General features: G+C 37.8%; 1 protein-coding gene across 2 annotated transcripts in view; it reads right to left on the bottom strand.

Moving 5' to 3' along the window:
- The window catches only part of USP46 (ubiquitin specific peptidase 46), a 59,497-nt gene that overhangs the window by 34,756 nt on the left and 11,937 nt on the right, over positions 1 to 12,804 (bottom strand). For both annotated transcript variants that reach the window (XR_005601682.1, XM_039550349.1), the window contains exons 2-5: positions 11,114 to 11,194; positions 10,141 to 10,354; positions 7,670 to 7,899; positions 4,164 to 4,240 (exon numbers count right to left, since the gene is read on the bottom strand). Coding sequence is in view for 1 of the 2 variants with exons in the window: in XM_039550349.1 (XP_039406283.1) it covers positions 4,164 to 4,240; positions 7,670 to 7,899; positions 10,141 to 10,354; positions 11,114 to 11,194 (602 nt within the window). In the remaining variant the exon portion in view is untranslated. The remainder of the gene's footprint in view (positions 1 to 4,163; positions 4,241 to 7,669; positions 7,900 to 10,140; positions 10,355 to 11,113; positions 11,195 to 12,804) is intronic.

The raw sequence follows: 12,804 nt of genomic DNA, 5'->3' as shown, positions 1-12,804 counted from the left end.
CTTCAGCCTGCTCTCGCAGTAGGCAGCACCAGAATTGTTTTACAGGGCAAAGGGAGGACTCTGGATGATTATTTCTTCCTGATATCATCACTACAGGGGTAGATGGGATATAGTTTGTTACAGCATAGATATTAGGAGTTAATTACATAACTTCATAAAAGTTTAAGGTTGACAGAGCATGATGAAGCGTTTAATATGACTGCATAATATTTTTAATAACTCAGAATACTTTTACTGATTTATTTTCTTTATATGGTCTTAACACTAATGAGAAAGTGCTGAAATTTAGGAAAAATACATCTTTTGAAAGATTAGTTACAGCTAAACTTTGATCACAAGTATAATATTTTTATCTAAAAGAAAAATAAGGCATTATCACTGGGAAGGATTTGCTTCAGTGGTAAACACTGATCTCAAATATCTGATTTCACATTTGAATTTAAACACAAAATTAACTGAATTTAGCCAATTCCTCTGAAAAACATGGTAACCTTTCAGGGAATTGTAAGTGAAGAGCTGACACTTTAGAAAACATCAGAGATGAGTTATATGTGCAGGGAAGACTCAGTAGAATGTGCCTGTGAAAGTTTTAGGTCTGCTGTTAGAGAAAGAGTTTGATGTTCATTTTCAAAGCCTAAAGTCTCAATTTTAAAATAAGCAAACAAATTTGGGGAATTTATTAGTTTTCTTTCCACCTCAAAGTGAAGCAACGGAAAAAGTATTTTTCTAACATGAAGAAACATGTGCAGATGGCAGAAATTTGATAGATATTGATTTGTTCTATGCCAAGTCTCCCATGAAAGTTAATTAAACTCAAAGAGGTTCTGAATTCCTTTTAAAATGTACTAGTTATCCTGATGCTATTAATATCTATTATTAGTATTACTTAGTAGAAGTAGTAGTAGCATTTATTTATTTATTAGTAGCGTTATGGTATCTATTAGTAGTAGTATTAGAAAAAAATATTTCACTGAAAGAATGGTTAGGCATTGAAATAATTGCAAAGTCAGTAACTCTTTCAGCAATCGAGAATTTCCAGCATGGCACTTTAACAGATGTTGAACAGTTAAAAACAACAGATCATTGACTGGAGTTCACAAAGTCTGCATGGGCCAGAGCCACAGCCTTGCAGAACTCTTCTCTAGACAGGCAAAACTAGTTTCAAGATGTGTCTAACTCTCTCCTATTCCATTAATAGTCCAATCTGCATTCTGCTTATAGGTTATTTTAGCAAGGCAAAGAAATTTTTAAATACAACTGCTCAAGATGTACTAACTTGTCATTGACCTTGTGCTTCTACAGCCTCTCTGCTGCAGTGTGTGAAAGATGTTTTCTATTGTTTATATGCATAAATAACATTAATTTTGTGTTTTAAGATATGAGAGAATTCTTAGTGTAACATAAATGCACACAAGTCAGGATCAAACTGGTAAAATTTGCAACTCCTAGTGGAAATAAAAACAATGGATATGTATTATATTTGTTATTGGACTTTTATTGTTTCAGGCCCAACTGTCTACCCTGTGGATTTAGACTATGCCAGAGGCTTGTACGCTTTCTATTCTTTGGACATCTTGAGCACACAAGGACATTTTGAAAAACTACAGAAATAAAAGAACATTCATCTGTAGTGGAAAAGAGATTCATTATACTCAAATGTTATCTTGCACAGCTTTTCTGTATTTTACCTTTTAAATGCAGCAGCACTTAAAGCTATTAAGACACAGCAAAGCAGTTGTTAAAAAAAGGGAAACAGTAAAGATTCCAAAAAGAGTAATAACTTGGATGTTCCTATTGAAAGAAGCCACAAAAGAACTTATATTTTGTGTAATAATGCATAATACCAGACAGCAATGAGAGGAAATCCATATTCTAACTGAATATATGTTTTCTAAGCAGAGGTAGAAATGCTGCTAATGTAAAACACAATCAGAATAGATGAGAGGTGATGACTCTCCTCCTGTTCAATCTATAAATAGTGGCCTGTACCTCCCACTCCACCAAAAGAAAAATTGGGATTTTGCTTTATTTTATTTCCAAAAGGAGAAATGGGTGAACTTCAAAATGCATGTCATACTGTTGGAGTAAAGGCAGATACTACACTGGAATGAACAAATAAACTTCGGGCATCCATTCTTCTCAGGACTGTATAGATCCCTGCTGGAATATTATGCCTCGTTCTAGACAGTGGCACTTCAAGATTGAGTTCAAGAGAGAGGTTCAGTTGGAGAAGAGGCTGAAGAGTAATGAACATGTGTAGAGATCCAGAGAAGAGAGCTGGAGGAGAGGTTCAATGACCTTAGGCTGTTTAAATTTTTAAAAAGTGATTACATTCTTCCTGTACGTAAAATGCTACTGCTCAGGGGAATGGGGGCAACCCCTGGTTTATGTCCAGAGTACCCAGGGCAAGTAGAAATAGGCTTGGTCTGAAACACCAAAGATTCACATTACACAGCAGGAAAAAACTTATTAGTAGTAAGAACAGGAAGGACTGGGATAGACAATCAAGATACTACTGCTAAAAATCTTCTGGAACAGGTTGGATAAGCATCCTGTCTGACATGGAGATAGGGGCTAACCTTTTTGGAGTCTCTTTCAACTCCACCATTCACTTGTTGGGTGCAGTTGTGCAGATGCAGTTCTTTCACATCTTAAGCTACAGACACTGTCAGTTCAGTAAAAGAAATGCTATTGGTATTTTTACTGAAATACTTACTCTGCCTTTGCATAAAATGACCATTCCTAACAAAACATTTCCAAGAAGCTAAAAGATCAAGAAATTAAATAAAAAACTGGAGAAAGCTGAAGGACAGATGGTGACTTATATACAGCAGCAGTTTCTAACAAGTTCACCAGAGTCAGCTGTAAGAAAAAGTCAGAGCTCTGTCTCCAGTACCACGAAATCAAATAACAACTCAGATTAGAAAGGACCTCAAAAGGCACTGCAGCATCCTTGCAGCTCAGTAGGATTTCAAATTGACTTTGAAGACCATAGGGAAAAGTAAGTAAATGGCTACAGTGAAGAACTCAAAAGTGTGCAAACAAAAGCCTCTAGTACCAATAATGATTCAACTACTGGTTAGTATGAAGAGGAAAAGAGACTACAGGAGAAAAAGAGAATGCACTGCTTTCCAAAGCCTCTCTTTGGTCTACTCATGTTTTACAGAGAGGCTGGTTAGTGGAGTGTGGACTACTTGAGGGCTAAGGACTGCTACAGCATCCAGTGGAAGACTGAACAGAAGCTGAGAAGGAAAAACTTCCTAGCACTTTAAATTAGAACAGAAATTACGTAGTACAGTTGTGGTATTCACAGAGAAGTCACTGCTTTCTGACTCAGGAAATAGTACCTCACATTCTTTCTGTAACTCTCACCTTGGGATGAGACAGCAGGAAATCCCTCCTAGGCATTCCAGAATAACTGATATTCAACTTTGATAGCAATTTTGGAATTTGAAGGAGTTTAACTAATTGATAATCATTACCTTAGGACAGCAACATATTTTCTTAAAGATGGGTAGTGGGTTATTGCATTAATGTCAAAACTCTGGACATTTTACATCTCTCAGAATAATCATGCATGCAAGACTGAAAATTGTTTTGATCTCTTAAGCAGAGATTGCTAGAATTTTTAACAATTAAGAATATACTAGGAGCAGAACTGAAATTTAGAATAAAAGACTTCACATGATTTTAGGTTGAAACATAGAATAAGAAATTTCTGATAGAAAAATAGACTTTTGAAATCTTTTGCCCTCTAGGAAATCTAGCACTCATTCTGCAAAACACACACTTAACTTTTAATATGCACATAAGTTCTAATCAACAAAGCACTTGTGTAGAAGCTTAAAGATATGCACAGTTAAATCTCTTTGAATCCAATTATTATTCTGCACCAATTCTTCCAGATGACAATGCAATCAGTTATTTTCCCTGAAAATTTATTTATTTTCCTCTTTCAAATACATACATTGAAAGAGAAAGTGAGTAAAGCAAAGTACGTTAATGTATATTTTGTCATTAGAGGAAACATCCAGTTTAAAGTCTTTTTCTCTTGCTTAGGATAAGTTCAAATCCAAGTGTTATTCTACTTTTCTTTTCTAAAACTACTAGACCTGAAAAATTTAGCAGTTAGACCTATCTGCCAAAAAGATGCATTCATTTACCTTAGACAGTGTGTAATCGACGTGTTCTGCTCCACATCAACAGAAAGGTCAAGAAAATCTTCATCTTTGCTACTAACCTGTTGCAAAAAACATAGTTGTGAAACAGAGATGCCATACATCTAAATGCTGTTTATACCTTCAGTAAATGCTAAAGATATTTATTTCTGTAGAAATTTGCTCTTACACAAAAATAATTAATTTCAATGCTTTTAATTTTTTCTAGTTCAGTGTGACTAATGTTCACTGTGATATTTATTAGTAATTCTGCCAACCCATCTTTCATATAATTTAACTTCTGCCTATCCACTTATCCAATCCCACCAACCATGGGGCACTAAAGACAGCCTACTGTTCAGTAAAGGTGGACCATCATCCCCCATATTATCTGGGATTGGTGCATTACATATGTTTCCTTGTGTAACACAGTCTACTTTCTTATTTTACCAGAAATTTTTTTACCATTTGTATAGCATACTACAATATATATTCACATTTTATTTTTACATAATTATTTCCACTATTAAGGATGTAATGAAGATAATTGCCTAGAATGTTTCTGTCACAAAAGTCATACTTAACCATGTTATCCTTTCTCTCAAGTGAGTATTCAAAAGGCTGGGTTTATATTTCTGGTTGACATAGCTACATTTCCCCATTGGATATTGTTTCTGGCCAATATTTTGATTAAAAAATTAAAAGATTAAAGGTAAAAATGGCTCAGTGATAATACTTTGCAAAATCATTTTGGTATTGCCAATCTTTTTTTGAGACAGAACAAGAGGAGAAGAATTATAATAAAGAGTTTTTATTTAAAAAATTTAAGTCCAAGTATTTTCAGAATGACAGATCCTGATTTTTGCATTGAAAATTATTTTTCACTAGGAGTGTTTATCTCAAAGGTGAAGTAATGTTAACAAAAACCCCCATCCAAATGGCTAATTCTTGTAATACTTTGACTGAGTCAAAAGACTGCAAAATTACTTGCTGCATATGAATTCAGTTATATTCATAGCAACCAATTTTTTAATAAAATGTTGCATAGACACCCCATATTTTGCCTCCTATGCCGGCATTTCCTTGGAATAACTAAATCAGATGGGAGGATAGTGAAGCCCAAACCAAGAACTTCTGTGAGGAGATGAATCCATTGTTCCGGCAGAAGTCCCTTATGCTCAGATTTTTGCAATTGTGTGGATGTAATAGTTATGTACCACCATGAAGACGTATTTATGTTATGTCAGGGATTCTATACACTTGGTAAAGGCAGCCCATATCAGACCTGAATGCAGGGAAACGCCTTTAGCCAGATTAATTTTGATATTACCAAATATGTACAGAGGCATAAGGCACACCCAACTGAAATGAATGGCAGTTCTTCAAACAAAAATCCTCTCTGAGACATGATTTGACCCACAGAGGACAGGAAACCACAAAACTGGCAGCACTCAACTGCAGAATAAATAAACAGCTAAAATTTGAAAGATAAAGCAACAAAGCTTCAGAGAACATTGTGTCTCTAGAGCTGGAACTAAGGTTCTGTCAGGCACACTGAGTATCATGAGAAATTAAACACTTGAAAAAGTCCTTGGCGAGTATAGAGCTTCACCTGAATGCCTCAAAGAAGCTAGGAATTCTGTTCTTGATTTCTGCACATCAAATATTTACTGGAAGGGAAAATGGGCTACTTAGAGCTAGAATAATACAGACTAAAACTAAAGCTAGCTGGAAAACCAGATTCAAACCGCATTCTTTGTAAGTAAGAAAAAGAACTGCTGAAATTTGAATGATTCTTCATGTACTACTTATTAATATTTCAGCAAAGCAATATCTTTCAATGTTTTACTATTTTCCTAAGATTTCAAGTTACACTAATCCAAGAAAAACAAACTGGAAAAATATCCTGAGTAGTATACAGTATTTCTGCATTCAGAGGAAGCTCCAGACAAGCTGTATTTTCCATAAAGCTTCATCACTTTGAATTACAAGTCGGGAATTGTGCAGTTATGCTGTTACCCAGGGACACATCCCCACTTCACTAACATTTCTCTGAGTAAACACCAGATATGGATTTAGAATTAGGCCACAACTATTTAGAGAAGATTGTCAGTTAAAAAATAATTCTAACCTTTCATTTATTTTAACTTGCTATTACCTGAGGTTTTATAATTGAAAAATATTAAATAATTAATTTTCAGTATCTCTCTCATGTGTTCTCTTATACAAGCTTGTTCCAAACTTGCTCCAACATCTTTTTTCATGTTGACTATCATTGCATCTCTTCTCCTCACCACCCTCCTCTGACCAAGTCCCTGGAAAAGCCATATTTATTTTCTTGGAAAACAGAGCTATTATTTATGATTAGAAACATCAGACTATGTACTTCTGCATGTCTGGTAGGACCTGGGTAGAGTTTATCTCACCTAACTTCAGTCATCTGAAGATATTTAACCTCAGCTTGCTGTCTGAAGATACCTTCTCCCATCTTAATGCAGCTAGTTGTGTTTTCTTTAGAGGAAACCCATAGTAGCACCACTGATCTGAGTAAAAGTACAACATTCTTAGGCCAGATCAGTTTGTTGGCCCAGTTCTCAGCATTGCTGGACCAACAATTGCAACAGCTTAGTAACACCATGGAGCCAGGACAAGCTATATGGAACAAAACACCAGATACTGCTGAAAACTTTGTTTCATGAAAACAGCCTCAAGACAGATGGAGAGAGTTTCCTGCAAAAGCGCCTTCATAATCTCCATCATCTGCGGAAGGAATTGAGAAAACGAATTCATCCTTGATGCCTATCACCTACCTTTGCTTTACCAAAGCAAAGGTTAGGTGATGTTCATTCCAACCTTTGTGGAAGGTCAGTGTCACTGCTCTCCCCAAAGGAGATTTTTTTTCTGTCTGTGTTACTCTTTCATGCAACCTCACAGGAACAATTTTAGAAAACATTTCTTTTCTCTTTCAATAGGAGCATGTGTTTGAAAAAGACAGTAATCAATAGGAGACTTGCAATCAGGTTTCCCAACTGACTGTAATTTACAAAAGTAAAATTTATTTTTACTTATAGCTCAAAAATAAGAGATTTCAAACTGACATCATCCTCTAGAAAATATTCAGGAGATAAAAGAAAATGGTTTGTTAATAATAAACCCTCTGTATACCTGTCAGACTCTTAAGAATGAATTAACACAAATTCATCTTAATGTTTCACTTATTATATGAATATGATGTAAATACCTTCTCTCAGTGGTAAGGAAAGGTATTGATTCACTAGTAAGGATTTTAACTGTAGAGGTATGTGTTAGGACAGCAAAACCTGGCATAGATTAGCCAAGCAATGCTTAGAAGTATAAATTTTTAGAAAAGAATATACTCACTTCAAGAAGTAAATTCTACAGGAATATCCACAATTCTCAGATGTCTGAAAAGATTCATATATTTTTATATATAAAATGTATCTATCTATTAATGGGCAACAACCAAAAAAAAAATCTATCCCAGTGCTTACCGTTTCACAGTTCAAACATCTAGTTTCATTAGTCAGTGTTCCCTGAAAAATCTCATGCACCCAGGTGAGTTCTTGTTTATTGTTCTCTTCAGCTTCATTCATGTTGCCATTTTTCAGTTTCCCATTTTGCTTTTCCTGTTTCTTCTCCTCCTGCAAAATGTCTGCAATGGTGTTGAGTAGGTAATTTAAGAACTCATGTGCATCCTGCTGCATGTAGTTGTCAAAGAGATCTGTGAAGAAGAGAGTCAAGATTTGTACAGCTGAATATCCTTTCCTCCAAGAAACAATTTTTTTTTCCCAAATACTTGTACTGGCCCTTGCTCAGCAAAGTATCTAGAATCATGTCAAAGAACAGTTTTGCAGCCAGTCACCCAGGCTTCAGTGAAGCAACTTTGGGGGAAAGCTTCATCTCACGTAACTTCAGCTGTCTATAAAGTTACACTCATTGGAGTTGGTTGTGTAGGCTCCCATTACAGTCAATGAAGAAAGCAGAGTGTGACTCATCCTAAATTATTTCCTTACAAGAGACACTTACTGCCTAACTTTAGTCAGCACTGACTTCCATCCACATATTCCAAGTCCCTCAGACACTTAGGAACATCACAGAGTTTTGACAGTAAGCCACATGGCTGGGAAAACCAAAGCCATTGGATGCTGACACAAATTTGTGCACTGTGTCCAGGATGGAGTTACTTTTCCTCTCAGTAGCCCACAGGGTGCTGTGCTTTGTAGGTGTGGCTTAAATGATGTTGATGAGGTACCAATGTTTCAGCTGATGCTGAGCAGCACTCACACAGCATCAAGGCTGTTCCTCCAACTCCCACCCTGCCCAAAGGCTGGTAGGCTGGGTGTGAAAGAGGTTGGGAAGGGGACATAGCTGAGGCAGCTGACCCAAACTGGCCAAAGTCATATTCTATACCATGTGACCTCATGTTTGTCACTAAAATCTAAGAGAAAGATGGGCGGGTTTTCATTATTAAGATATATCTCTTCCAAACAAACTCCTACACATGCCAAGGCCCTACTTCCCAGGGAGTAGCTCGAAATCATCTGCTGATGGGAGGTAGAGAATAAATCTCCTTTGGTTTTCCTTTGTTTCTATATGTAATCTCTGCTTTTCTTTCTTTCTTTTTTTTTTTTTTAATTAAACTGCTTTGATTTCAGCTCATGAGTTTTTTTCCTCTTGTTTTCTCCCCCTCCCCTGCTGAGACAAGGAGAGAGACAGGCTTAGTGAGCATCTGGCAGCCAATCAAGGTCAACTCACCTCAAGTAGTAATAATAACACCATCTAACAAAGCTCATTTTTCACACACAAGTCTGATGAGAAGAGACTTGTCCTATTCAATATAAAATGCTTGCTGGAAGAGGGGAAAATATCCCAGTGGTGATTTAGTACAGACTTCTCCAGTAAAGGCTTAACTTGCCCAGCATGTCAAAGAAAAAAGAATCTGTGTTCCCAGAAATGTGTGGTTTTTATCCCCCTGCTCCTGAAAAAGTTCATGTGGATTTCCTCAGAAAATATTGTACAGATCCTTTGGCTTTGTAGCGTCTAGCCTGAACATACAAGCAGGGTAATACACACTGAGTCTGGGCCTAATTTAAAAAAGCTGAAAACATAAGATCCAGTCTTTACAAGTGATCCCCAACAGTTATCACTAGATGACTCACAGTGAACTTTTTCATGATTTCAAACGTCTGCTCTGAAATGAACAGTCTGCCCATGTATATGCTGTCACCAGTAAGCAATTTCTTCCAGGTGTTTGACTCATACTTTGTCTCTTCATTCAAAGCCTCTCTGTTTCTAAGCATACCACCCACACTGATATGAATCCAGGCCAAAATGGAGCTCTGACAGACTCCTTTTTCTCAAGGTGTTCCTTCCTCATATCCTTTAGACAGAACTACTACAAGATTAGGTATATGCTGTTGCCAGCTTAATGGTCCAAAGGGGTCTGATGCTTCACCAAGTAAGACTGTGTCCACCACTTCCAAGAACCAGAGCACCAGCTGATGTGTAGCCGATTGACCACCCCACATGTACCCGGTTCCTTATTCTCCAGGGTGTTCTGGAGCTGGTGGTGCCTGTAGCCTTCCTAGGTCACACAGTTTCTATACTGCCAGCTGCCCTCAATGTTTCTCTCTGCCATATTCCACAAAAAAATAATTAAAAAACCACAGCAGTGTCACCCCACTCCCAGCCCTAGCTCACTCTACAGTAAGGTCTGCCCCACCATGCTGTGAAAACATCATTAATTCACACACTTCTGGGAGCATATGAAATCTGGTATGGCTATTTCAAGCATGATATCGCACCCACAGATCCTAAAATAATAATACACCACACAAAGTACTAAAAGCAATTTACAAATCTAACCTGTATTTCTGATTAATATGATCAGATTGCCCAATATTTATTTATACTTTTTTGATCAATGCATAAATACCTTAGAGGATTTCAGTTTTACACTTACCATTCTCTTTTCGTAACCTTGATATGAACTTCTTTGGTGGAATAACTCCAACTTTTTTCTTCTGAGTAGCAATACTGTGGAAAAGATCTGCCAGGCAAGTCAAGAGGTTTTCCTTCTTTTTCTGTTGGGCCTTGTATGATAATACATTTTCCCGAAATGGCCGGCAAAAATACAATGCCTGCAGCACGGAGTTACAGTAGCAGGTGTTCCCAAACTGCCATGCAAGATTAAAAACAAGCTTAATCCTTGTGCATCACAACAAAACTAGCTGTTCATTCAAATTTTTACTCCTGTCACTGTCACAAACCAGCCATTTTGCCATGTAGCTGCAGTAGAAATATATTTTCACACCCACCATGACACTTCATGGGAAAAACTGTTGTGTTCTAAATTAACTAGGATACGAACTAAAGGTTTACATTTGTAAGAGAAATATTTATTGTAGTGGATTTCATTAAATTCTTACTTAAGGGGCTCTATCTTACTGTTCAGTAGCAGAATGTCTAACATTTTCAGTGGAAAAAAATTACTATATCTGTATCATTTCTATGGGAATAAACAAATGATTAAGCACTCTTCTCACTCATTCTTTCCTTGGTCAGATAAAAAAGCTTCTCCTAAGAGTCCCCAGTGCAGAATGCTGTACATAAACTTGTACATACTTTCATCACTTTCTCCCTCCCATTTCACAGCTAAAATAGACTTTTAACTTTATTGAAGCATATGTTCTAATCCCTGGAAATATTCATAGAACAGTAAACTGTTCTCTCTGGGGGTGTATGAAGACATCTTCAAACATCTGATACAGTTTTGCAACCCACTTTGCCTAAAATTGCAACACGAGCAGCATTTAAAGAAAAAAAGACAATCTTGCATTAGGATAAGATTGATAAGAGCAGGGGAGAGAGGAAAACAAAATAAAACAAAACCAAGGAACAAAGCAAATTTCAAGTTATATCAAAATGGTACTTACATTGACCAATCCAAAGTAGTGTTCATTGATTGGAAACTGCTCTGGGCCAATGTCTTTTTCCAGAGCAGAGGCATTGGTGCCCTATACAAAAAAAAAGAAAAAAAAAAAAGTCAAAACCCAAACCAAACAAATTTAAAAGGAAGAAATTATTTAGAATATTAACATTCTAAAATAAAATTATGGACAGTATCAAGACAGAAAATAGTTCTTTCCTTTCAGCTATGATTAGCCAAGCTAACTCTGTCTTACTAACAGGCAAGCACAGCAGTGTCATGAGCCACTAAAAATATTTGCAAATCTGGGTAGTGGAGCTGGCCTGGAATGGACTCTCTAGTAATGACTGATTAGAAGTGAACAGGTCACAACAGTGGTTCTTCCCATACCCACCTCCCCCTTATTTTTACTGTGTACATGGACATCTGGATCCCATCACTCTCTTGCCTCATAAAGATCATAGTTGATCTTAAGCACAACCCTAAAAAGCTGTTCCTAGATGGAAGGTAGGTTTTCTAAGCATTACTGAAGCTCCTCTGAATCCTTCTGAATTAATCATCAGCCTGTAACAATACTTGGGCTTCAGACTGGCACCCAGTTCTAGTAACATCACAAATGCTAAAAGCAAGTGTAATATACCTGTCATTTTGTCCTATCTAATATTAGAGAGCACATAAATCCATGCACTGTTAGATCTCTTAGTCTCTGCCCTGGTGGGGCAAGTTATGTTCAGCTGTATCTTCACTCCAACAGCAAAGTTGTTTAGGTAATGGCTGGTCTGTAAGTACAACCACTAATTTGGTATGTTACCTGTCATTTTGCTATATTAAAATGCCCATTTTTAAACAATCTTAAATTACCAAGCAAGTAAGGTAGACTGCTGCCAAAGGAAACGTCATCACTCCTATACACATTATAATCTTGGCTCCATCTTCTGACACCCTCACTTCAGATACTTATAGACATTGATGCGTTCCCCCCTCAGCTGTCTCTTGAGGCTGAACAGGCCCAGCTCCCTCAGCCTTTCCTCACAAGAGAGATGCTCCAGTCCCTAATCATCTTTGTTGCCCTCCACTGGACCTGCTCCAGGAGCTCCATGTCTCTCATGTCCTGAGGAACCCAGAGCTGAACACAGCACTCCTGATGTGCCCCACCAGGGCTGAGTAGAGGGGCAGGATCAGCTCCCTTGACCTGCTGGCAATGCCCTTCCTAACGCAGCCTAGGATACCATCAGCCTTCTCATCCCCATGGGCACATTGCTGGCTCATGGACAGCTTGTTGTCCACCAGGACCCCCAGGTCCCTCTCCACAGAGCTGCTTCCCAGCAGGTCAATCCCCAGCCTGTGCTGGTGCACGGGGTTACTCCTCCCTGCGTGCAGGACCCTGCACTTGCCTTCACTGAATTTCCTTTCTGCCCATCTCTCCAGCCTGTCGAGGCCCTTCTGAAGGGCTGCACAGCACTCTGGGGTATGGACTGCTCCTCCCAGCTTTGTGTCATCAGTGAACTTGCTGAGGAGGCATCTGCCCCTTCATCCAAGTCATTAATGAATAAGTTAAACAATTCCCAGTATTGAATCTTGGGGGACACCACTAGTGTCAGGCCTCCAACTAGACCCCGTGTCACTGATAGCGACTCTCTGGGGTCAGCCAGTTCTCAATCCACCTCACGGTCCACTCATCCAGTCCACACTTCCTGA

Source organism: Corvus cornix, chromosome 4, assembly GCF_000738735.6.
Source record: "Corvus cornix cornix isolate S_Up_H32 chromosome 4, ASM73873v5, whole genome shotgun sequence".
NCBI classification, from domain to species: domain Eukaryota; kingdom Metazoa; phylum Chordata; class Aves; order Passeriformes; family Corvidae; genus Corvus; species Corvus cornix.
Note: the sequence above shows the minus strand (reverse complement) of the source record. Positions and strands in the feature narration are given on the sequence as shown.